Source organism: Pezoporus occidentalis, unplaced genomic scaffold (genome assembly GCF_034315485.1).
Source record: "Pezoporus occidentalis ecotype Australia unplaced genomic scaffold, CSIRO_AGI_Poc_V1 ctg241, whole genome shotgun sequence".
NCBI classification, from domain to species: Eukaryota; Metazoa; Chordata; class Aves; order Psittaciformes; family Psittacidae; genus Pezoporus; species Pezoporus occidentalis.
In genome coordinates this window covers 202926-229780 of record NW_026914297.1, presented here as the reverse complement: position 1 = coordinate 229780, position 26855 = coordinate 202926, and the positions used below count along the sequence as shown (strand labels likewise).

General features: G+C 41.6%; 1 protein-coding gene across 7 annotated transcripts in view; it reads left to right on the top strand.

Annotated features, from left to right (window-relative positions):
* Positions 1-26855, top strand: part of SPECC1 (sperm antigen with calponin homology and coiled-coil domains 1) — an 84324-nt gene that overhangs the window by 36201 nt on the left and 21268 nt on the right. For 4 of the 7 annotated variants that reach the window (XM_062622386.1, XM_062622384.1, XM_062622387.1 and 1 more), the window contains 9 exons: positions 4971-6538; positions 8333-8540; positions 9211-9284; positions 9830-10008; positions 18899-19044; positions 19258-19358; positions 20628-20709; positions 24348-24498; positions 25410-25512. In XM_062622386.1, coding sequence (XP_062478370.1) covers positions 4971-6538; positions 8333-8540; positions 9211-9284; positions 9830-10008; positions 18899-19044; positions 19258-19358; positions 20628-20709; positions 24348-24498; positions 25410-25512 — 2612 coding nt within the window. Of the gene's footprint in view, positions 1-4970; positions 6539-8332; positions 8541-9210; positions 9285-9829; positions 10009-12707; positions 12794-14423; positions 15732-18898; positions 19045-19257; positions 19359-20627; positions 20710-24347; positions 24499-25409; positions 25513-26855 lie in introns of those variants that run through there. The other 3 variants (XM_062622390.1, XM_062622389.1, XM_062622391.1) reach the window with 3 other exon arrangements.

The following is a 26855-nucleotide window of genomic DNA, read 5'->3' as shown; positions in this document are numbered from 1 at the left end:
GCATGACTTTAATGTTGCAGAGTGCTATGAATAGCTGTCTTTTATTTCTTGTTATTTTGCCCATGACATTTAAATAAGGTATCCATTGTTGAGAAACATCACACCAAAGATGCATCTGTCTTCATGTTTAATCTTACATGACTGAAATGCTTTGTGAAGTGAGTAGACGATCAGCACACTTAAATTATACAGAGGAGCTCCACATGCAGGAGGCTTAATACCTACTGAAACCATGGAAGGATGAATTACTAACATGGTTTTTAAGTATGTTAATGTGGTTTTAGTGTTCTTAGCTTAAGAGTTGACAGGGTTAAAATTTAGGAAGAAAGTACAAAATGGAACATTCACTGTAAATCTAGTCCCTGGAACAGCGGGAGCCCATGGCATTAACCTTTGGGTTAATAATATGTTGATGGAGGGAAGGATTAAGAAAAGGGCAGGTTATGGGACACAAATGGCACAAAGGCCAGAGGTGAATAATCTTGTGTTGACTTCAGGTTTAAAAAATAGATGTAAGTTATAAATTAGAACGGTGTTTTCTGGGTCAGATGAAGTCCTTCCCAGCTGAGATTCTTTCTCTGCTGTGGGTTTGGAGAAGCAGGTATTTGAGCTCTTAATTCTGCATAAGAGTCAAGTAGAATAAATGTAACCTCAGGGCTAGTGCTTTACTTGGAAGACAATGCTATGTGCTATCTGAGAGCACTTGGAGTGTGAAGGCAGATAAACTTGCTGAATCTTCATTCCCAAATGTCATGTATGTCCCCCCTGTGACTATGGTAAAATGTTTGCTGCATCCTGTCCCTTCCCCTGCTATCACTGCAATTACATTACCCATCCTGCATGGACTTCTGAACACCAGCCTTGTGTTCTAGCTTGGGGGACTGGGAAATGGTTTTCTCTGTTTCAGTCTATTGTCTTCTGCTTGTGGATGCCCCTATGGGAGCTGATGCAGCAGGTGCTGAGAGCTTAGATCAAAAATAGATTATTATGTGGAAAAACTGAAGGGTAATCCTGATCCTTCTGTGAAAAACACTGTAGCAGTGCTCAAAATGGGATTAAAATGGCTAGAGATCATGGTGAGGGGTCAACTTTTATCTCATTAAAGTCCCACTTTGTTTCTGACTCCAATGGAAACTCGGTGAGTATTCCCTGGCAGAAAGTGGTGCAAACAAAGCTGCACAGCAGGCTGCTAGCCAGGAGTTCCAGGGCCCTAACCCTTAATGACCTTACTGGGTGAGTCCTTTCATTGCCCTCTGCTTCCCTGTCCAGTAACCTAGAGTTAACAATTATGTGCTTCAGAGGATTTGAGTTAAATAGCTCTTCATTTTAAAGCACTTGGAAAATTATACACTCTACGTGCATGTTGAGGTTTAATCCCTCACACCTGAATAGCATGGCTGATGCTGAAAGTGGAGGAGTTCTTGCTAGGTGCCGAGGCAAGGAACATGATGCTGAGGTCCCCTTGGTCTGATCAAAACAGGTTTTCAGGCAGTAACTCTCAGTGGAGTAATTCCCAGTTCCTCTGTAGGCAAGCTTAGCCCATTAGCAGAGTGAATGTAGACTGAGAGGATGGGAGGTTGGGTATGGTGCAAAGGGAATGAGAAATACATGTTTGGTCAGAGCTTGGATGCATGAGATGGTGGGAAAGACTTAACTCTTGCTAGCTTTAAGCACTTTAAGCCACAGGTTGGGCAGGGTGGATGAACAGCATGAACAGGAACAGGGAGCCATAGCATCATTTTGACCAAAGATACTTAACAGTTTGGGTTTTGGTTGGGGATTTTATCTTCTTAAAACAGAAGATATCCTTTGAGATGCGGAGCTGATTGTTCTTCTTTCCTGCTCAAAACAAGCAGCACTTTCTAGGAAGTTCTGCAAGATTACAGCCGCTTTACGCAGCAGCATAAATCAACCCCAGAATGGGTTCTGCATCTTGGCAGGCACGTATCTAGCTGGAGTTTCCCATAGACCATAATCGGAGTGGGGTGTGGAACTAATCAGGTCACCAGGGTGACTTGTACAGCCCTAAAGGCAGTTCCTGTATAGTGGGTGTCTCGGGCTGTGGGAATGGCAGTTCCATTTGTAACTGCTGCACTGCTCAAAGTCAAGGTCATTGAGAGGGGGAGCTGCCCATGAAATAAGCTTTAAAGTATTGCTAATACTGGTTTTGGTGCTTTGTAATCAACACTCACATGCATTCAGAACTATTTCTCTCTGGGCTCTGTGACATTAGCATTGCGTGGCACTGTTTTGGAGAGCGGAGGGGAAAAACAAACACTTGTATGTCATGAAAGAAACAGGTTGGTTATGGTTATTGATGGATAGCAAATGCTTTGTGACTTAGGACAAGTCAGCAGAGCATGGAGTCTTGCAGAACACATGGGACATGTTGAGTAAGCTCAGAGCCTGCACTGGTTGGCAAGCTGGTGAAGTACAGATAATCCCAGTTAAATTTAATTGTTATCCTTGGGTCTTCCATTGCTGAGGGTCATGTTCCAGTTGTCATTTAGTAGTGATTAGAAGCACACTGGTTACTGAGAAGCACTACCGTAAGTGCTGCATTTCTCTAGGAAAAGGGTAATTTTCTCAGTGTCATGCCATTTGTACCAGAGTATAGTAGCATCCTTTTTTCTTGTAACATATACAGTACTGCCCACTGCTTCTGTAACACTCTCCAGTCATGTGGTGGCAGTCATGCCATTGCACTCAAAAAGATGAGTTATTCAGGGTACTTGCTTTGTCATTAAACTTCGTTCTAACAGTAGAAACCCCCTTCAGACTGAGTAAAAGTCCAGGACATAACAGAAGTTTTTATAATCCACACCTTTGGCTTCATTGAAGAGCATCTGTGGCCATTTGTAATGTGTATTTTTACATCTCAAATCTGTAGTATGATTTATAGCTTGTATGGGTATTGCTTCTCTGGACCCTTGACTTGCTGTATGTCGAAGAGATGCATTCAAGTACCTTGTGCTGTTCTGCCTGGACACCTGGGGTTCAGCCTCTGAGCAAGAAGGAGCTGCACTGAGCTGATGTCTCCACTGGAAGTGATGCACCACATCATGGACCATTCAGTTTTCCTGTTGTCCTTCAGTTTGTGGCATTAGATGCACCAGCACGAAAAGCTTTGCTCAAGCTCAGTATGAATGCAGTTTGCAGGTGCCAGATCTCAGCAGTTGGGAGCCCTTGGGTTAAGAGATGGGAATGAGCAGTGAGCAGAGGGGCTTCAGCTCTCGCAAGGGCTGGAGTTGCAGCAGCAGTCGTTTGAGCTGCAGCGGAACAACTCCCATCTCTGCTTGCATTGCGCTTCCCACTGGGGAGCTGGGAGCTGCCTTGATACGCTGGTGTTTCCAGCTGTAGATGACTAAATGGAGCTGTGTGGGCTGCTGGCTGTCCGGCCAGGCTATCCCTGCTATCTCTTCCCGTACACACTGGAGCCTTTGTCTCTGGCCTTATTGTGCCTGTGCCATGACAGAGCCCTTTCTGTGCTCTCCTCCCAGCACAGCCTCTGTGTTCAGGGGGCTTTTCTTCAGCTGCTCTTTGTGTCCGTGTGTTTACTGTGCCTGCTGCAGAGTGTGTTTGTTTGGGAGAGAGGAGGAAGGGCTCCTGTTTGTGCGGGGTTTATAAACCCAGTGCATTCTTCAAAAGAGATGCTGAGCAAACTGGGTGGTGTTGGTATTAACTCTTCACAGCCCTGTGTTGCTGACAGCCCATCCGTCACTGCACTGAGGCAATCCTCAGTGTGAGAAATGCTGTGGGAGGGTTGTGAAGCTGCTTGCTGTGTAAGGAAGGGAGGCTGCTCCCCCTTGGGTCTTCACTGCCCTTTGATTTTTCTGTGAATGCTGCACAGTAAAGAGTCTCCCAAATGTGGGGAGAGATGATAGATTCTAGGATTCCCCCTCAGTCCTTCTGGAGCTTGTTTTAATTGCAAACACTGGCTCACGAGCCCTTTCTGTTTGCATAACTGTCTCTTGCATCCTGTTTATGTGGCTACATCAGACAATATTTCTTCATTGTACTATATCCTAAACTTCATGACTCTGTACTTCAGGGCTTTTCCTTTTGAGCAAGGTCCTGAAAACAGGAATTTTTAAAATTTATTGTGTTGCCACTTGCATATAATACCTCCCTTTTGAACCAGCTTCTTTAACCAGCTGAATACATCCATGGAGAGGATGGCTTTTATTGTTTCTCCAGTACCCATGGTCCCATACTCCCAGGGAGCTTTGGAAGATGAAGATAATCAACTTGGAAACTTAATTTCCCTTGTAATCACATAGTACTGTGCTTTAAGTTGGTTGGGGTGGAGCAACAACCAAAGAGAACAGCATCAGCTTTCTAATCTCCTTTTGCTCTTCCTCCTTAGCAGGATGGGAATTTATAACATGAAGAATCTCTCATCCATCTCTACAAGAAGCTGCAAGAACACAATTGTTTCAGTGTTAGCAGTGCCAGGAGCTGTGTGTTTCACTGAGTCTGCAGTCAGCAGAAATGTTTCGGACCCTTTTTATGATGATCTGCATAAATGGAGCATAATGCAGCTACTTTACTTTTGCGTGTGATAAAATAATAGTGTGATGATAATGTGTATTCAAAGAGGGTGTGCTTTCTTAAGTTACTGAGCTTTTTCTCCCAGAAATTAATAGGCTTAAATTCAGCATTTCACAAAGTAAAGAACTCTTATTTTCAAATAATTATTATCCTGGTATTGGGGCTTGTACTTCATGGGTTACAGCATCTGCGTATTATTACATTGGGAAGAGGTTCATCAGACTGTTCCTTTGGGAGAGGAGAGGAAGAAATGCAAAGTAATAGAAGCCTTTGAAACATGAACCCACACACTCAGGTGATTAAACCTATTCAGACACTCAGGTGTGTTTTCCAGCACTGCTTTAGGCTCTAGTTGGGGTGTTGTGTGACTTGTTTTCTTTATGAACTCCCTCACTTTGCCTCATCTCTTTCTCTCCAAGGAACAGTGTCAGCTGCAAAGCGCTCGGGGATTCCAGCGCCCCGGGAAATAGCATCCTCCGTATCCAGAGAGCGAGCTGTCCTGCGTGGCCAAGCCAATGCTAGGAAAACACAGCCCAGCCCCACTTCTTCTGGTACACCGACTCCTACCAAACATGTGCGCCCCACTAGCAAGTCCAAGCAAGAGAATGAAAGTGGTGACAAGGCTGTTCTGGAATCTCAGGTTAAAGAGCTCCTGGCGGAAGCAAAGACGAAAGATTCTGAAATCACCAAGCTCCGTTGTGAATTGAAGAAATGCAGAGAGAAAGGGTCACTTAATGCTGAAGGAATGGGTGCTTCCAACCAAAACGTAGAAACAGTGTCACCTGTTGACATAGATCCATTAATACGGACCCTTCAGGAGAAAAACAGGACTTTTCAGAAAGAGCTTGCTAGCCTGGGAGAAGAAAATCGTGTTTTGAAAGAGAAATTGCTTTATCTAGAGAACTCTTCTCTCTCAGACACAACAACGAGCAGTGGAGGCAACAGCAGCCTCCCAACCCCAACTACCCAAGAGTCCAGTTTCGGAAGCCCATCAAAAAATGTGTCGAGAGGTGAAATGGATGAGCGCAGGCAGCACGTGAATGGGGGGACACTGCGCAATTCGGGTTCTTCCAGCAGTGATGTGACTAAAGCTTCCTTGTCACCCGATGCGTCTGATTTTGAACATATAGCAGATGTACCTTCCAGGCCAACGTCCTCCAACAGCAACCACTTCAAAGGTTCAAAATGCTCCACTACAGGAAGTTCTCCAAACAATATTAGTGACCTTTCTGTTGCGTCTCTTACAGAGAAAATACAAAAGATGGAGGAGAACCATCACAGCACGGCAGAAGAATTACAAGCCACTTTGCAGGAGCTATCAGATCAACAGCAAATGGTGCAGGAGCTGACAACAGAAAATGAGAAGCTAGTGGAGGAGAAAGCTCTCTTGGAGACTTCCTTTCATCAACACAGAGATAGGGCAGAACAACTGAGCCAGGAAAATGAGAAGCTAATGACTCTCCTCCAAGAGCGATCCAAGAATGAAGAAAGCAGAGCTCAGGAGGGGAAGGTCCTTGAGCTGGAACAGAAATGTGCAGAAGTTCTTGAGAAAGCACAGTTTGAAAGAGAAAAATTGCTCAACATTCAGCAACAGTTAACCAGCAGCCTACGAAGCTTAGAAAGGGAGCATCAGGATGCCCAGCAGGTGATTAAAAGCCTGAGGGAAGAAAATGAGAAGCTGCTTAAACGTCTAGAAGTGGAACAGCAGAACAACAGCACAATGACAAAAACTCTGGAGGATTGTAAAATTGCCTTAGAAGGTCTGAAAATTGAGAATGGCTCTCTCAAAACTCAGCTAGAGAGTGAGAAACAAAAGGCTGCCGAAATCAATGTGATGGGATGTACTACTGACAACTCTGAGGTGCAAGAGATGCTGAAAGTAGCCCGTGCAGAAAAGGATCAGTTAGAAGCAGCTTGCACTGAGCTTAAACAAGAGCTGCTGAAGGCAAACAGTGAACTGAAGCACAGTCAGGGTCTGCTATCTAAGGTAAAGCAGTAACAGCTGTAAAATGTGATGGTTGTTGATCTGTCCTTCTACAAATAGGTAATTGTTGGTCTTTAGATTGTTAAGCCATTGGTTGTAAGTTTTCAGACATTAAATGGAATGGATTAGCTTTGAATGGAAGCTGGGGTCATATGATAGTCTGCCTGTGCTGCTATATGCATGTTTTCCCAGGGATAACTGTTAGCATAGCTGCGTTTATAAATTCAAAACTCATTTCCCCTAATACCTTCTGCAGCATTTACTGTTCAGTAAACAGAATTGTGTCTGTCAGCACTGGAACAAAGAACAGGTAAATAAAAACTTGCTTTGTTATGTGAACAGATACTACTGAGAATCACTTGGTAATTCACAGGGAAAGAAGGGCATGAGTAATTAGCAGCAGATATTAAGTTCTGAATAATTAATCAGGATTAATCAGTAGTGAACTATAGGTGCCATTGGTCATGAGAACACATGAGCTAATCCTCAGGGAAGCTGATGCTTACAGCAACATGACTGATGCAGGGTCAAGTTCCAGATTACTTTATCTTCATACAACTAAACTGTTTTTACAAAACAACCATTTGGGGCTAGGTAAAATAATGGCAAAAAAAGGAATCATTTCAGAACAATTTTCTTCTGCCTTGGTAGTTTTGTAGCTTTGCTCCAAGCAAGCTGAAGCCAGTCACTGTTTATATTTTCTGTGTGTTCCTGGGTGTTCAGAGGAGAGCTGCAGTGTGAGGCATTGTAGAACAAGTGTTAATAAATCACAAGCCAGCGGCTGTGTCCCACCACTGCAGAAAGAGTGATAGTGTGTGCAGGCTTTCCTGGGTAGGGAAGGGGTCATAAAGAGTAAGATTGGCTAGGTGAAGAGGAAGATAGTGTTGCCAAAAAGCACCTCCATGGTTTGGTTTAGAAAAGCCAGATGTCCTTTCAGCTAAAATAGGTGACCACAGCAAATGGAGTTAGTAGAGGAAGTTCCCAAGTGCTTACTGGAGCTGCAGTTTATGACGGATAAATGAAAAACTGCTGAGTGCTCAGACTCTACCAGACTTTTATTGCTTGGTTTGGAAACCGCAGATTTCCTCCTTTTTACTCTTCCTTTCTCTCAGATTAAGCTGTTTTGAATCACTGGCTATTTGTGACACCCAAACGAGACCACAGGCTTCTGTAAAGCTGCCCTTCAGCCAGGCTGTGCCAGGGCTGCTCACTGAATTGGCAGCCTACACCTTGCTTTCTCTTGCTTGTTCATATGCAGAGATCTCCCCCCAGACCTGGAAGCATTGATCTGTGGGCCTCAGCCAATAAATTGAAGTGCAGCAGATTCTCCCTTTAGTAATTCCAGATGTCTTATATCCCAAAATACGCTTATCTGCAGTAGCTAGCTCTGCTTACATATGTTTTCATAACCCATTGAAGAAAATGTACATGCTAAAGCAGCAAAATTGTTAATGTGGATGAACTGATCATCGTGGCCCTTAGGCTGTGATACCACTCTCATGATGTGATACATAGATGTGGAGCTTTCCAGAATATAATTCTTCTTGTTTCATTGCCTCAATCATGTAGAAAACTTAATTTCCTTTGTAGCATCTTGTTTTCTTTATTACCAAGAAAGAAAACTGACTGACATAGGTCATCTGTTTCCTGAAACTGTCTCAACTGCATTGAAGCTCAGTTTATACAATGCTTAGAACACAGGTTTGATTCTTAAGTCCATGAGATGCCCGTGAAAGTCTCTATTGAGTGATAACTCTTAAGGAATACAGAGTTGCAGCTTTCTTTGCTCCCTTCCAGGCTGAGAATGAGTGTGGTCAGCTGAAGGAGCTCTGTGACCGGCAGGCCGAGCAACTGAGCAGAACCAGCCAGAAGCTGCAGGAAAAAACATCAGAGAATGAAGCAGATATAAAAAACCTGAAAGAGACCATTTTTGAGCTGGAGGACCAGGTGGAACAACATCGTGCTATAAAACTTCACAATAACCAGCTCATCAGTGAGCTAGAAAGTAGGTGGAGCCAAAACAAAGGATTCAAGTGAACTTTAGAGGCTTTGTTATAGCAGCAACAGGGAGGAGGAGGCATGTCTTGATGTGTGACAAGGGCCTCACTTTAGAAATACTATTTGGGCCAGTAATAGAATGGGTTGGGTTGGAAGGGGCCTTGAAGATCATTGCATTCCAATTCCTTCTGTTCATGCGCAAAGTCACTATTTTAAGTTAGTGCTATAGAAATGTTCTTAGATACAGTCCCCAAGCTTTATTCTTCAGCCAAGTTTGTATTGCCCATTCTAGAAGTGGAATTATTGGCCTTTTAAAGAGCTTCTAGGGCAAAGCCTAGGAAGAGCTGTGCAGTCAAGTTGTTGCCGCTGCTTTGTGGAGGGGCAGCTGCCACCTGGTGGAATGAGAGGTATGTCTCGCTCCGGGGAGTGAGTGAGCCTAGATGTGTGATTCTGTAAATCTAAGTCTGGCTTAATGCTTCAAAATAATGACCTGTTTCAGAGATGCTTGGATAATAAATCTACCGTTGATTCCATTCCTGATCCATTGACAGAGTCTGTTTAGCCTTTTTAGTGGTGTTACTAGAAGCAAGACCAAACAGGCTTGTCTGCCCTCCCATTTTCACCTTTCAGCCTTGCTCATGTGTTTAATAATCTGTTTCCTTTTTTACTCTTCCTAGGTAAAGCAATGAAGCTGGAAGAACAAAAACAAGATACAGAGAGGCAGCTGAAGGCTCTGACTAAGCAAATGAAGGTAAGGCTTGGACTCCTTCACAAAGCTAAACTGAGATTTTCGTGCACTATACTGGATTGACAGAAGCATTGTAATTTCTAGAACAACTGTAGAAAGTTCTACATCCTTTCATTCGCTGTGTCTCTTCAATTATTTCTAGCTGGGTTTTTTTGCCTGTAAAGGAAAAATGTAATACATCCTTTGCAAATTACTTTTGCTTTTTTTTACCTATGAACTTCTACTTTGGAACAGCCATTCCTGCTTCATGAATTATCAATAGCAGTGAGCTCTTTGCAGCAACAGTGCCTGTAGTAGTATCACAAGTCTGAATGATCCATAGCTATAGGACAAACTTTGATTTACTTTCTGTATTGGCGTGGAAAGCTCAGCATCAGTTTCTTTGGCAGTCTTGTCAATAGTGTGTAAAGAGGCAAGTGTTTAGTTTGACCTCAGTGTCATCTTGAAACTGTGATGAAACCCTGGTTGCTTGTGATCACTGCAAGAGAGTGCTCAGCTCAAGTAGGTGCACTTTTACAGCAGTTTGGGGTTCTGATTGCTCTTTCTAGGAAGATGCAGAAGAGTGGAGGCGTTTTCAAGCTGATCTGCAGACTGCAGTGGTTGTAGCCAATGATATTAAGTGTGAAGCCCAGCAGGAGCTCCGTGTGGTAAAGAGGAAGCTTCAGGAGGAAGAGGAGAAGAGTGCCAGACTGCAGAAGGAGCTGGATGAAATGAAGGGCAGCAACAGGTTGGTTACTTACAAAGGCTGGGATTTGAACTGTGACTGCTAACATGCATGCACACAGTGCTTTGTCAATAACAATTCATTGGCTTGGATGTGCACGTTGTCTGTTTTTAACTCTTCTGCCAGATTTTGTTGTCTCTTATTCTAAGATGTTTCTGTTCTTTTTCTTTTTGACAATCTAATTCTGTCAACTAGGCCATGAAGGTTTTAATATTAAGTAACAATTGCCAATATATTCTTACACCTTTGTTCTCAATGCAGTATTCTACTGTGGTTTATTGCCTTCGTAACAATCTGTGCAGTTGTATTAAACCATCTGTGAAAAGTTTGGTTGGCTACATCCAGAAGAGAACCGCTTAACTTGAGAGGAGTCAAGGACTGTATATGTTGACATTAAAATGAGGACAGGCTGGATTTACGTTCTGCAAGTCTGATATATGTTAACTGAATGATCAATGCAAGTACTAGGATTCCTCATTTCACATCTCCTGTCCTTAATTTGAAACCTGTTATGTGATTAGCTGTGTTAAATGGTCTGGATGGTGACCTGGGTTAGCTTTTAGCTCAGGAGTGACTTTGTCATGCAGTGGACACACCTGTAAAACATTTGCTGTAGTCTCAGTGGTTGGAGGGGGAACAGTGATTGTGAACCATTCCGAGATACACCCCAGCAGGGTAAGGTTTATGTGTGGGGCTTCCCTCTGTGTCATGGTAAGAACAAAAGTGGCTTTTACAACTAAATCTGGAACCCGTACAGATGCCTTACAATGTGGTTTTTATGCAGTGCGTGTACCACCTTTCATGCCAAAAATCCTACTACAATTGAAGTACTGAATAAGAGATGGAAAACAAAAGATGTATTAGAAGTGAGAACCAAAATTTCTAATGCAGACAGTGCTTTGCTCTTTTTTTTTTTTTTGCATTGATGTAAATAGAGCAGGCAGAGCTTACAGTGATGAAAAACTGTACAGGGGGAATGAAGAAAGGCAAAATAACACAAGCCAGTCGTCCTAGTTATCAATAATGTGTGCCAAAATAATATTGCTCCTCTAGATTTTTCCATTTAATCTGTTTCCTAGTAAATTCATGGCCACTGGCAGAATAGCCATGGGACCACAGTGAATCCTGTCATTTCTTTCAGGTGGAGTAGCAGTCTAGCTTTGTTGCACGTAGTTGCTTGCTGTTTTCCATTCAGGAGTTGCCACAAGCAGCTGTACAGTAGACAACAGAAAAAGGATGGGAGGGCTTGTGTGTGGAGGTGTGTGGATCAGCATTCCTGGGTTGAAGAAATAGAAACACTTCTTTTTGGAAAAATAAAGGAATGTGTTTAAGCTCCAGTTTCATGATCAGAGTCCCTAGTGGATGCAAAGAAAAGCTATTACAGACTATGTTCAGACAAAATGATTACCAGACAGTACTTAAGTTCTGGGCTGTTTCCATTGCTAGTTTGTTCTTAAGGAAGTTTCTCTTGTATAGCATGGGTCCATATGTAAGGGTGGGAATCATATACCTGTAGTTTCCCTTTATTCTTTTTCTATCTGAAGATTGTTCTTGAAGATAATGACTAATCTGAAGACTAAACTGAATAGAAGATGACCTGCTAATTCACAAACTGGGATGTTTAGCTTCCATGTATAAGGAACATGGCTGCATTGTCAGCTCTTTGGCATAAAAAGCCTAAGCTGCAAATACTGCTTTTGAAGTGATATCCCCAGAATCCATCCATCCATAGTTCCAGACGGAGGTATTCAGACATGCATTTCATTAAGTCAGATTTGGCATTTGTGTCTCCCTCTTTCACATATATGTAAATAAATGTCTGTCTCTGTGTCCTGTTAACTATCTGTATAGCTTGCTTCAAGTACTGCATTGGTCATGGATCCAGATATACTGTCTGCAGTGGGCAATACTTAATCTCTTTCAAAGACAGGAGTTGAGACCCAATTTTGCATGTGATTTTAATTGAAGTATAAAATAATTTAAGTATGATTTGACTCAGTGTCCATGCAGAGAGTGCAGGATTTCTGTGCTGAGTGGTATGGAGAACATAATGAAGCCTATGCAAGTCACTGCCTAAACAAACCAGTGATAACAGCTAAGCACTGAAGTGTTAACACTGTACTGACCTATGAAACATATTGTTGAAGTCACCAAAGCTGCTGCTGAGAGCTAGTTCTCCACTTCCAGATGGTTTTGTATTCTGAGGTCATTATCTTCCCCAGCACCTCAGCTTCTTTCACCCAGAAAGTTCTGGAATAGTCTCATTGTTGCTTTTAGTCAGCCTTCACAAATGCTACTGCTCAGAATCAGCAGTAGATTCTGGTACGTGTGGTGACTTAGAATGCATGCTCAGCATTGGTGGAAACAGTTTGTAGCATGATACTTTGACACAGTCTATAAAGTATTCCTCGTTTTTGTTAATGCTGAGCAGCTGTGCACTCAGCTGAGTTTCTGACAGTCCCTAGTGAAAGTTTCCTGTTGGATTTTGAAGCTCTGATTGGAAAATGTACCTTCCAAATAGCTGCTACTCAAAGGTTTCTGGCAAAATCTCAGCCATCTCTTGAGTGTCATTAGACTCCACCTCATAAATTGATCCTGAAGCCAATTTATCCTCTACGACATCCTGCCATTTTAATGTTTGCTTGTGGCTGCCTGAGTTCCTGCCTCCAAGTTTGATTTCACTGTTACGTTCTTCTAATCAGACAAAAAGTCATTTTTGGTTCAGGAACAGCCAAAGAACTTGCAGAAAAAAATCCTGATGAGGTCATCAGAGTTCATCTGAATGAAGGTAAGAGCCTCCCAAAGGCATCTTTAACACAGATTTAATGTCTAATTCTATGACTAAGAATGCTGGGGGGAGGTTGGACCACCATCAAACAAATGGAATGAGGAAGAGAGGAGTTAACTTGTCCCAAGTTAGTACCGATTGACACCTACAAATAGATTAACCCATGTTTCAAGCAGCCCTCTATGATGTTTTTACATCCTAATTAATGTTTTTCTCTGCAATAAAATGCAGAAGCTTTTACAATCCACTGCTGTGTAACTCCTGTCTCCTCACAGGCGGTGGAAATTGAAGTTACATAGTCTCCATCCTTGGAGGTTTTCAAGACCAGACAGGATAAGAACCTGAGTAACCTGGTCTGACCTCCTAGCTGACCCTGCTTTGAGCAGGAGGCTAGGCTAGGTGGCTTCCTGAGGTCCCTTCCAACCTGAATTACCCCATGATTCTCTAGCAAGTTTCATCTTTTCACATTGAAATGCAAAACATTTTTTGTAGCTCTTTTAGAATTGAATATTTAAGCAGTGATTAAAAAGAATTAGGTTTGTAACACAAAGGAAGAAAGCTGTTGCTGAAAGTACCTGAATTATGGATGCCTTTTTTTGGCTTCATTACACACCCATTTCCAAGCCTTTCTGGCAATACACTGTTTAGCAGCAGTGAAAGCTTCATGGTCATGCTTTGACTTTTTCCCTTCAAGTTCTCAAAATCATTTTGGATTATGTGCCTTGAACCAAGAACATGGAAAGAAGGCAGTTGGGCTGGGAGTAGTGCTCAGAAACCAGGGAAATCCTATCTGTAATTACATGAGCAACTTCTTAGAGTAGTAAAACAATTTAACCAAATCTCCAAACAGAAGTCTAAAGTGAAGGTTTCGATGTATTCCACTAATTTGCTTCTGTTCTTCCTCCTGAAGTCTCAAATGCCACAGCATGGCAGTGTTACATGCTTTTTCTCTTGGAATTAAGCTTGTACTGTGTATTAAACCCTGCTGTCAGTCTCTATGTGTTGATGTGCTGCTCATTTGTGCCTGTGTTTTGCGGCTGTTCTGTTTTATAGAGGTTCAATAGTTCATTCTGCTATCACTGAAAGCAAGCAAACTAGAATATCAGAGCAGGGTTCTCCAAGTGCTCCAAGTCACTAGTTAGTGACTTCTCAGAGTTGTGTAGGATTATTTGGGGGTTTTGGTTTTATTTTGCTGGACAGATTATTCCATGCCCTTTAGTATAAGAACCCTGGAACAGATGCTGTGACTGAGGTAGAGCAGTAGCCTGGAGGGGTTTATGTACCTATTTTAAATTGATAGTCCTAAATTATTAGAGGAGAGGAAAGCCAGGAACACACTACCAGCCCTGTCCTTTGAAATTGGTTCCCTGGCTTTAAATACTTAATTTCTTTCTGTTTGAGCAGCAAAGATTTCTTTTCCTTGTACTTTGTACTGCTGTTTGCTCATCATCTCCCAGAGCTGAATTAGTGGAGTGTTAAGGCACTCCTCCAAACTTCCTAGCAACACCATCAGCATTTCCCCTCCTTTCTATTTAGCGATGATGGGGTGATTAATGTAGAGAGCTTTACATCAGGATGGGCATTGTATTGCTTCTTATAACTTCCCCGATTGTTGTCTGTATCTCCATAGGTGCCTGATCTCTACCAGCTAACACAGCCCTGAATGGAGGCACAGCCAGGCCTGTGGGACACTTCAGGACATATCTTCAACTTGCAGCTGAAAAAGGGAAGTTCCAATTTGAAAAAGCACCTCAAGCTTTTTGTTGGCCTGCAAAAGTCAAGGGTACTGCAAAGTGTGAATGCTGCTCAGGTCCACCTCCTCCTCATGGGGAAGTGCCTATTTCTTTGTTTCAGAAGGCTTCTTGCTTCAGAAGACTCCATGAGGTGGAAGAAGTTCTGAATTAGTCCAAAGCCAACGAGGCCATAAGAAGTAATCCCAGAGATCTGGGGAACTGAAATAATTGAGGGCTTTTTGGAGGGATGGGGATTATTTGCCCTGACACAGAAATTCAAACATGCTATTTTAAGCTTAAGCAAAAAATAAAACTGTGTATGTCTAACTTGTAAAATTGAATGTACATACACATTATGAATTCTCCATCTAGTATTATATTCCTAGATCTCTGTGTGTCTAAATACTTCTGTATATGGATCGGTATGTGTGTATATATATGCACACACAAACTCAAGAAGTAGGTTACTGAAATCCAGCAGAAAAGCTAAATAGAAACATGAAGTTGTTTTTCCAGTTTCAGCTGCTTCAATAGTTTCACATCTTTAATACTGCATTGACAAGGCACTCACCACTGGGTGGCATGTCTGACTTGGTATGTTTTAGGAAGTGGGGTGGGGCCCCAGGAGTGTGTCCTGCTATGACTTTGACAGAGAATGTCGTATGTGAGGTTTGTCCTGGCTGTGAGAATTGCAGATGGAGAGATCTGAACAAAAATAAATGAATATATCAAGCCCCTAGTAAATATCCTCTCAGAAAGGAATCTTTCTCGTGCCCTTAACTCAGGTGAAGTATAGGATGATCAGGGAGAACTTGCTGAAGTTCAGCTTTCCAACTGGAGACGCCTGGAGACAGCCTTACTTGGATGCTAAGGAGAAACTCAGAACTCACCGTCTCTACCAGGAGATCATCAGGATTTATTCCAGGACTGGAATTTCATGTTTTGGCTGTGGGATTCCCATCTCTTCGTTCTGGATGTGAAGACCTAGCAAGGGCCTGGTCTCAGAGCAGGCTGAGCTAGTAGAGAATTCTGCAGGATGTCCTGGCTTTGGCATGGCCTTCACCGTTGTGCCGTGCTCCTGGAGTGCATGCATATATGCACACTTGTGTTACCTTTCTTTTCTGTGCTCGCAGCTGTTGAATGTTGTTTTCTTATGTTTAAGAAATATATATTAAAGTGCCAAATAAATGCTTAAGTGTCTGGAATTGTCTGCTGCCTGCCCTTGGCCTCTCTTCCGTTCTGTGCATCAGTAGCTGTGTGTCTCTTTGTATCCTTTGGAGTTCAGGAGGAGTCACAACAACAACAGGAACTTTATCAAAGACTAAATTGCAGAGTAATTATTTCTGAACATCTGGTTTTGTGGTCCTAGGCCACCTGTAACAAAGAGCAGCTTAGAAATTTCCCAAACACATGGAGGTTGCTGTTGCCAAACTGTACATTAAGCACAAAGACTTGCACCTTGTTGGTGGTCTGTTTTCCACATATTCCACACCCAGAAACTAAGGAGACTAACTCCTGCTGATAGAGAAGAGCTCATTGCGTCTACTTCTCTTGCCAATGAATGAAACGAGGCAGTGGTTTTGTGAAGAAGACTGCACATTTTAATTCCTTTGTGGCTAAAGTGCTCTGTTTCCTCCTGGAGCTGCTCCACTTAAGCCAGCTGCACTTGCAGCATTTATCTATATAAACCATTCATTCTTGTTTCAAAGAAAGCATACAGTAGTAAATGACTTTTAGTTCAAATCAGTCCTTTTTGTAGCAGAGCTTACTTGGTCTTCTTGGATGGCCTAAGCTATACTAAGCTGAATAAGTTCTGTGTACAGGGAGTCAGTTTTGGTTTGGAGTTATGGCTTGTCGTTAATTTTTCTAAGTCATGTTTTCCTATCCTGTCCTCCTGAATTAGCTTACTACTGCAAGTTAAACTCTTCTGCTTATCTCTTTAAGAAACCTATATATGTACACATATGTGCATCCCCCTTACCATGAAGATGTTTTTTTTTCCTCATTAAAAATGGAAGATGCTCACCAGGTTTCATAATGCTCCATTGCTTGTTGGCTGGCATGTGTGGTTTTAGTTGAAGTGAATGATTCTCAGCATTATTCTTCCTGCATTTTGTGCCAAGGTTTGCAGCATGAGAGGACTCAGTTTTCTAATGTGATTGTGTTTAATCTAGGAGGTTGTTTCAGGGTACATTAGGAGCCTGTTACAAATATACAAACTTCAGATCACAGGAAGCATCCTGACAAAATTGGAACCGGTAGCAGCTCCAGCACTTGAGTCTTTGTAATTACCCTGCACAATGCCAGAGTAATGGCATGTGATTTCTCAATGGACTTTTCTGTGGCACAGCATAGAGGCTGGTCTAGTTACTCTAACTTTATTTAACACGTTTGCACCCTTCTGCAATCAAAGGCTAGACTCTGGGAGACGAGTCTGAGGCTTGGGCTGTTCTTGGAGTTAAATCCTAACCAATGAAGTGATGGTTGCCTTGAGCATACCTCTGGCTTGCTTTAGTCTCAAGATTTGCCACTTGGCCTCCAGGCAGTTACTATTCCTTTTTTATTCTGGTAATACTCTGCAAACCTTGTACGTACCCTTGTTACCCGGATAACTAGACAGAACTCTAGCATAGTAGCCTATTTAATCCTTGGAAGTGTAATGGATTGCAGTGGATGGCTTGGTATCTTGAGGCAGAAATCTATTATTCCTCTATACTTTACTTAGAAAACAGGATTGCTTTAGCTTTTGTGTAACTTAAGTGTAGATACTATCACCTGTTGGTCTGGTTTATGCTTTATAAAGCCACAAAAGGAAAACTAGGGTAGAACTTAAAGTTAGTCAGCAAAACACTGGCTCCCTCAGAGCTTTGTGAATCTTACCCAATCTCCTTTCCTCCTTATTGGATTAAATGGAGCATGGAACTGAAATGGCTTTTTCTCTAGCCATCTGCCTTTGCAGGCTGCCCTGGCACACAAGGAGCTTGAATGAATTAGCAAAGAAATAGCCAATGTCTGCTTAAAGACAGCACCTTCTTAAGCTCTGCCAGAAATGGAAACATGAGTCATTCTTACTCTCTTATTCATTGACACCCTTCAGACCCCTGTATTTTGTAGACTGTGATACCAAAAGGAAGGATAACTCTGACGTCTATTTTTAGCTCAGTGGAAGTTGTTCAACCCCATAGGCACTTTCTGGATGGAGACCTCCAGCCTTCTTATGAAATGATTTCTGGTTTTGCATTCACATAGCTCTTGGTGCCTGCAGTGCTTAGAAGTAAGGAAAAGTGGTGACCTGTAAATTAGCATGCCTTTCTTAAGCAGCCAGGAGATTAGGAAAGTAACGTATAAATACTCTTTTTTTTTTAATGTGACTAGACTGTGTTATTAATTGCAGCTTTTCTAAGCCAAAGCTGAGTAATTATACTCAAAGTCTGCCTGAGAGCTACTGGGTAAGTACAGTGTCAGTGCTAAGCAACGTTGGCCAAACCTGTAAAATGTGTGGTATGACTAGAAGCAGCAGTTACACTGGATGATTACATCTGCTATGTAACACAGCTGTGGTCTTCCATGTACTAACTCCTTTGAGCGCCTAATCTTGACTTCAGATTTTCTTTTCAATAGAGTAACTTAATGATCCTTCCTGTTAAAAGATGAGCCTTATTGCTGTTTTGAGTTTGCCTCTCTTCATTCCAGCCATTGAATGTTGGTATTCTTGTGTTTGCTCGGATGAAGCACTTAATGCTTTTATTCCCCCATATAGCTGCCTAAGGATTGTGATCGAGGGTTTATATGTTCAGCAGATGTCCTTGTTGATAAACTGTAAGAGTTGAGTTGCCAAAGTTTTTCAGTATAAAGTAGGTTTTCTGGTTTAATTTTTATCTGAACCTGTCGTTATTTTATTTTCAGTGGAGGCATTCTAACTGGTAACAATTACTCCACCAATGGCCACACCAACTAAAAACATACAGTGTAAAATAACATCTTTCTCTTTGGTTACTTTCCTCATTACACACTGAGGACCACAGTAGCCCCTTGGCCCCTGTGCTGTACTGAAAGCCCGTCTTCAGGTAATTATTGATCACTCACAAGTCTCATCAAGTTTTTCTTGTCTGTGATAATTCTCCATCCTGCTTGAGGGTGGGGAATGGAGTTGATATGGTTAACAATGCAGGAAATTTTGTTAGATTCAGTGATTTCATGTTTGCAGGCACTTCAAGGAAAGAACATGAACCTTCTAATGAGTGGTCCATGTTCTGGGCATTACAGTAAAAGATGTGCATTGTTGGATTTGCCTTTCCACACATATAAAGACCTTTAATCTCTACTTGCACTTCCTGTTGCCCCTGACTTTGATCTGGTTTCTGCTTTGCAGGCTGATAGCTGAAGAGGTAGAATCTCTAGAGGCAGATACAAGCAACCGCTGGCAAGGAGTCTGCATTAGCAGAGCATCTCCCACACCATCAGAATCTGCAGCCACTGTGAAGTCACTGATAAAATCATTTGACTTGGGATGCTCAGGTATTTGAACACTGTATTTTGTAGTAAAAAACATTTCTAGCAGCAAGCAGGTAATTTTTGCCTTTTTGTGCTGCTCCTTAATGGATATTTTCTGTCAGTGCTTGCTACATAAATACTACCTGTGGTGTATCACGACATCAGTGGTTCCTTGTTCTGATGAGAGAGACATAGTTGGTTTTGAAATGCAGATGTTTCCATGTGTTTTCCTTGCAGGTAGCACTGGACAAAATATCACAGTTCACAAAGTCCCCAGGAGCCCTTTAAGTGGAATTCCAGTGAGGACAGCCCCAGCAGCTGCTGTTTCCCCCATGCAGGTACAAGGAGCTGTTTCCGTCCTCATAGTTTTCAAATGCAGTGTTTGCTGCAGCGTGGCATAGCTTCGGCATGCCAACATGCATATGTTGACAAGGAGAAGGGGAAACTCATCTGTTTATTTGCTGCGAAACATAAAATGCTGTAGGGCTACTAACAGAAAGGATCAAAGTGAGTTTGTCTTTGCCTTCAGCTTAGAGTCTCAGTGGACGGATGTGAACTCTTTGGAATACAGTTCTGAACTTTAGTCACTGTTGACCAGAAAAATAGGTGTTGCTCGTTGGGAGTGAGTTACCAGAAATATCAGACTAAACTACATAGCTGGTGTGTAAGCCAAGACATGTGGGGTAATGAGTTTTTAAGATGTCTGCTCCCAGCTATCCAGTAAGATCATACATTGCTGAATGAAGAGCTCTTGCAATTGGGGTATTTTGCCTATTGAATCACAACTCTCTGGAATATCAGACTGCTTATGTCACTGCAGCAATTTCTGTTAGCAATTATCAAACCTGTGGTGCAATGTTACTGGAAATAGTGCTCTTGTGAATGACAGAGAAGCAAATGCACCGTGCTTCCCAATTTCTGTATATGCTAAAGATAGCATGCAATCAGCCTTCTGACCTTTCTAGGCTAGAGAAGCCATTGTATGTTTTCTGATGAGGTAGTCACTGAATTTACAACAGGGTGTTCCTCTCTCACTCTGGGTAAAAGACAGTTGTGGGACTGAAGTGTTTAGGTGAGTACTCTGAACTCAGATGACTTTGAAAGGCTACTTAACAAATGTGTGAGCACAGTTCCTTCAAAGAATCAGCAACGGAAGTTAAAAGAATGGGATTAAACAGATGTCTGGGAACCTTCTGCTACTGCTTGACTTGAGGGAGTGTTAATGCTGAAAACTGGTGCCAGGGCTTCAGAGAGAAGAATCCTTCCGACTTACGACTTGAGGTGCTGGGGACAGAGGCAGGGTTAGGAACAGGCATTTTTACTTTGGGTTTGTGACACTAGATTCTGTTTGGCAAAAGGAAAATATGATACAAATGGGAACATGAAATAGTTTAGGAATGAATGTGTTACCAGCTAAAAATATTGTCCCTTTGTTAATTTATTTTTCACAACCATTTCTGCAGCTCTAGGTGCAGCTGATACCTTGTTGAAGGGTTTCTGTATCCCTGCGCCTTCTGAGGTAGCAGAAACATCTCTTCTTTCTGCTTACCTATTTAAACATGGTATCTGATATTCTTCTAATTATCTTTTGTACATTTCTTTCACAGAGACATTCTGTTTATAATAATGCCAAGCCAGTTAACAAAGGTGTTGCCAGACATGCAGATCTTTCAGACCTTCCTCTTGCAGGTAGGTTGCAGTAAACATACAAATGTTGCCTCTTTTTACCATTGAAAGCTTGCTATTAACTGTTGGCCTCTGCCTGGGCCATTGTTCCTCTTCTTGTATGGTCAAAGGAAACAAAGTGTCTTCAGAGTCTTTGTTTCAGAGAGCTTATTAATTTTGTTGTGTTTCCATTCCCATCTTGATCATAGCCTTAGAAACCTAAAAAATAGCTGATTTGTAATGGCTTGCCAACATAAACTTGCCTTCTTTATTCCAAAGTGTCCGTGGCACCTCTCTAATCCATGCTGTGGAACTGGAGAGGATTGGATTTTGTTCAACATGTATGTATCTGGGACAAGGCCAAAGCACTGTCTTTTCAGGGTTTATTTGTTTTCAAATTGAGCTTCATTTGAAATACATTAAACATTGTAGATACTGATATGACTGGTTTAGGAGCAGTCGTATTTGGGCTTGAAATAGTTTGTTTTGAGAGTTCTCAAGAGATGCGTTTGTTTTTGTTTCACACTTTGCTTTTGTTCTCTTGTCATTTAATATTCTCTTCTACCAGTGTTTGTTTCCCATTTTCTCTAGGGCTCTTTATTTTGATTATCTAGTCCTGAATGTAGTTGTTGCATTGTAATCAAAGCTAGTAACAACAGATTATTGAGTTTTTAAGGACAGCTGAAATACATTCCTGTAGTGAAACCTCAGTGAAACTGCAGGGAAGGACAAAGTCGTCAGTCACAACTTCTTCATTGGTAGACTGGATTTTCTGCAATAGTTTGCTGTTACAGGCAAGAAATTAGAACCTGTCTTCATTTTTGGACTCTTCAGTTAATCTGCTAAGCTTTTCCCCATCGTTGAAAGCTGTCCTGGGTTCAGCATTCTGCAGTACCTATCATAGGTCAGTTCCTCCCTCAAAGATGAGTTGCAACAAGTTACCTGACTGGGTTTAAACCACGACAAAAGCTGAAGAGGTACTGGATCTGAACAGCAAAACGAGTTATAGGGTAGATGGCAGCATAAATAAATAACATCTTTTCTATGCTACTGGCTTCTCCTGCAGAAGTAAATGCTAAGCAAGCAGAAATTATCAGTGGGACAGGCAGAGTTTACTTACTTGTATCAGTTGGTTTCCAGTAAATGACTTGCATAAGAGTATGCAATAATTCTAAACAGAATTTAAGACCTTTTTAATCTCTACGAGTTTACTGTAGAGTGAAGTAATCTATCAACTGTGCAATGTAATGCCAGTCCTTAATAATAAATGTCCCACTTCAGGCCATGGATAATTACTGTTGTTACCCAGAGACAATTGTTCTGTAAAAATCTGTTGAATATGGTTTACCATCTAACAAGTTCCTGTATTTACAGCTTCTCTTTGTACCTGGATTTAATTTAGTTCCAATAATCCATAGCAAAGGCTTATTCACTATAAAGCTGTAATAGCTCTGGTTCCAATCTAAATACCTCTAGAAGGCAGTTGATCCAAGCCCTATGCAAACAACACTGAATTAAAAAATATCCCCAGGGAAATTCAGAGTGAAGTAGTCTCCATAATAATAATCTTCTGGCTGATTCCATCTGAGCAGTACCACAGTAGGGTTCTGTGATGTCCTTAATGTGACCCAAATGTTACATCGTTGGAGAGGGTTTGCTTTGTGGAGAGAGCTGATCTTTGCCTATGATCTTTTCATTTAGAATCAGAAGTTTACTTGGAGTACCTAAAATAAGTCAAAGGAAGGATTCTGAAGTAAGACTCAAAAGTACAAAGCTGGATACTGTTAACTTACACCACTTCAGGCACTACTGTATGATTCAAGCCAGTAACCACAAAGTTCCTTTAAATACTGCAAATAGTGTTAACAGAATGGGATTTTTCCTTCTGTTGCATATTCCACATGCAATTATTATCCTGTTTCTCATTCCAAATGACTCCTAATATGCCTCCTCCTTCATCTTTTTTTTCCATCTAGATGATGCCAATATTCTTTACACCTCTCTGGGATCCTTTCTTCTCCTTCCTTTTTCTGTCTGTGAAGACATCCTGAATGATTATCACAGCACTTCCTGATTAGACCATGCCATTAGCCAGTCCAATTATGTTAATGGCAATTTAACAGTGCCCCTTTTTTGTTATTCTTACAAGCTAGCAAGAAACCTACATTCCTCTTCATAACATTCACATTTTGTTTAGTTATATGCCTTTTGCACTAGATCTGTTTCTCTAAGCAGAATTTGCTTAAGTCCCAAGAATCATTCACTGGTTGCCTGTCTGACTGGTGTGACTTTAAATTTGAGGCAATTCCCCATAAATCCAGCGTAAAGAGGAGCTAGAAGAGTCATACATTTGGAATATATAGTGGAAAAACAACACAAAGTATGTTGTGTGCCATTTCTTGTTTGCTGTGGGTTCATGATGCACACAAAGAAGGGACAGTGAGTGGAAGGAAGGAAGACCTTGACGAGGGTATATGCAGTTCAGTGCAAAACTCTGTCAACAGCCAAGCTGCAATGGTTTCTGTCCTTTTCCATCTGGACTAAATAGATGGGAACTTATCAGCCCTGTATGCTGTGGAGAAAAGGTGCAAAATGCCTATAGCTCGCAGCAGCTGCATATGCTTACAAAACTCAGGAGGCAAAACTAGGGCAGCTGCATGCCTGTTTATCTGGCAACTGCTGATACACATACCCCGCTCACTGCTGAAAAGCAATTAAGGGCTGGTTCAGTGATAGACACCTTTGCTGAAGGTGAGATAAAAAGGAATTCACACCTCTAGGTGATACGGCATTAACTGATAATGAACATTGGGAGGGAACTGAAAAGGAGAACAAATTGTGTTGTACAATCAATTAATTTCTGATAACAACTCATAGTGTGCTGGCATAGATCCGGCCTTGTTGACAGTTTGTCTACAGAAAGGAAGCAGCCAGCTTTCCCTGTGTAACACATCACTGTACCTCATGACTGATGTGAATCAGGAGATAATTTGTTTTCTATGATCTCTTTAGCTTCTCTTAAAAAACCTATTGGATTCTATGGCTACTAATTTTGTTGATTTTTATACATATATACACACTTGTATAAATATATACCATTTAAAATGTTACATAAAAATATGTAATATGTGTAATAAAAATATAGATGCATCAGCTGTGAATATATTGAGACTTCCCAAAGTCCTGTCAGATAGAATGCCAAGCATCATATGATAACAGCTGCCCCTTGCTGCTGCCTGGAGCTGGGTTGTGTTCAGGAGACAAGAGGCTTTCTTGTTACAAGTGACTAATGGCAGAAAATGAATTCTTGTAGTAGGGCTGGCCAGTCATCTGCTGAAGATATCTGGTGATCAGCTTTTGAACCTTGAAGACTGTAGATTTTGGTATTTCCCCTCATTCACCTGAGGCCCCTACCCCCCAGCAGGAGTATCAATCACAGGAAACCAGGCAGTCTGTACTGTTGAAATCATCAAAGCCATTCCTTGTTATGATCACCTCTAATCTGCTCAAGGTTTCCTAGCCCCATGTGTGTTTAATGAACAAATGAGTACATTTGTTTAGAATCAAAACAACTCACTGCATATTGTGTGCTGGGTGGCAGGACAGTGATTAATCAAATTCCTCAGGCTGCAGACTGACAGGAGTTTTTTTAATTCCCACAGACCTTCTGAAGGGGAGAAATGAAGAGCTGAAACCAGACCATTACCTGCGTAAAAGCCCCTCCCTGGAATCCCTGAGCAAACCTCCTGTGGCCTTCAGCAGCAGAATGCTTACCTCTACCCCCAGCAGCTTGAAACCCCAAAGCAAACTCAGGTACCAACTGTTTCCTGGGGAAAAACAGCACACAGAAAGACTGACAGCATTACCTGACACTATGATGGATGTTTTAATCTGGTGGACCCCTGTCTCCAGTGGAAACTCTGCTGGCTACTCTGTCTAGTTCAGAATTACCAGGCTGTAGCAGATCCGGGTGTCATAATTCAGATTATAATAACCAAAGTTATGTGTAAAATGAGCAGTCATGGTAAAATAAGGAATCATGGCAAAATGAGGCTAGCAAGCTCTCAGGAGCCACTAAGTTATATACAAGAATTCCATCATGTGTACGAGTGGTGTTACTGTGGCTTTGCAGCTAAAAGCTTTGAACTCTAAGGGAAAGGTGGACACAATTTTCTTCTGTCTTGACAGAAGATGTATTTTCTTCTGATCTCCACCATTATTTCCAGCAGTAGAAGCTGTAGAGTGGAGACAGTGCAGGTGTTTTGACTGTTGGCCTTGACTGCAATACAGGTTCCAGAATTTTCATTTTATTCAAGAACTCATTCTGCAGCAGAATTGAATGTGAATTTGCTGCTACAGATTCTTTAGATAGTTTCTTTCCATTCTACACTCTATATTCCAGTTTTCAGTATGTAAAGCAAGAGATTATATGAAAATGTTATAAGTGGAGTTGGTGGAAATAGTAGCAGAAATGCATGGTTAACATGCGCCATCAAACATCCATGGGCTGCTGGTTTTTCAGCTTTTTGTATGCAGTGATACCAACTGGATTTGTCACATTTAAGGGCAAATAGAGGATGAAAGTTCTGAAAGCTGTTACGGTTTGGTTTACAGTTAGGTTCTGTGCTGCCATTCTGCTTTGTCATGCAGATATTATTTACACACTGGTAAAGAATAAGAGACTTCAAGCATATTTATCTATCCTGTTTGCTTCCCTGGATTAGTGTGGAGAGAAAGGACCCACTGGCAGCCCTGGCTCGAGAGTATGGTGGTTCAAAGAGGAATGCTCTGTTAAAATGGTGCCAAAAGAAGACTGAAGGTTACCAGGTAAGGGAATAGGTACAATTTTACTTTTCTCTGGAGAGTAATTCATCACTTCCCTATAGGTGTGCAGAAAGTAATGTCACTTCAAAGAAATATGTATATTTCAGTCTGCTGATTTTCATGTTTACTTCTACTGGGTGTTTCCATCCTCTTCCTTCAGATTTCTTAAACACTGGAGTCCCCGGTATTACATTTTCATAAGTAATTCATGTACGAAACCCAAAATACTGCATCAGAGGTTGCTGATGGTTAGAAACAGAGTGCATATGTGCAGCAGCTTCAATTCAGCATCCATTTTTGAAATTACATTGTAATATTTTTCTGTAAGCTTCTGTGGGCATTGTGCTGTTGTGAGAGATTTTCATTGGTCATTTCTGTAAAAACCAAAGAAATATTTCTTTGTGTGTCCTTGACCAAACGAAGCTTGCAGCTTGGAGCCCTGCTCTTTCTAATCTCCTGCAGTTTAACAGGGATTTTACAAAGCAAGTTTTGACTGCTTGAGAATGGGTCATTTCTTTGTAGAGTGAATCCAGTTCTTATATGGCCACTGCTGTGCTTACCAAACTCTGCCTGGTGTTTGTATGCAGTTGGGTTCGGCCTTTGATTCTGCTTGTAACTGAGCTGTAGAAGGCAATTACAGACCAGCTCATCCTGTGATATATGTTGGGTGTGCAGGGCAGTCTTGGTTTGATATAATGTTGAGATTTTTCTTTCTTAAGAATAATATTGTTTGTTACTTAGAGCAGAAGACAAAAGCCGTTATCACCACATGATACGCACCCTGGAGCAAGTCTTTAATAAAAGCAGATTCCATCTTTTAAAGTAAATAATAAAATACTTTTTTTTTCTTCACAACCAGCTCTTTATGAAGCATTAGCTGCAGGGGGCAGGAGTTTGGAAGAAAAGACAGTAGCTTTGCCCTTTAAATAAACTGAGCTATAAAAGCCTGAGTCGTTTCTTAACACTGGCACATAACACTTGCACTGATTTCACAGGACAGGTATCAGAAAAAGCTTTTGATTTTAGACATATCTTAGAAAGAATAAAGCCAGGGTTAGCATTTTGCCCCAGGTTCTGTGAAACTGCCTAAAAAGCACAGTGCTGTCCCCTGAAACTGTCTGCTCTTTTCTGTGTTGATCTGTTTTGTATCTCATCTACTAAAATCCTCCTGATCTTGGATTTGGAAGTGTGGGGGAACAGTCATGTCCAGTCCTCGGAAAACAGTTTATGAAATACAACTTTTCTTAGTCTAACTCCTGTTAAGCAAACTCATCTTGAGGAACACTTTCTCCTGACAGTGTTGCTCTTTTTTATTTCAAATGTTTTTTGTGGTGAGCTTCTTCCAC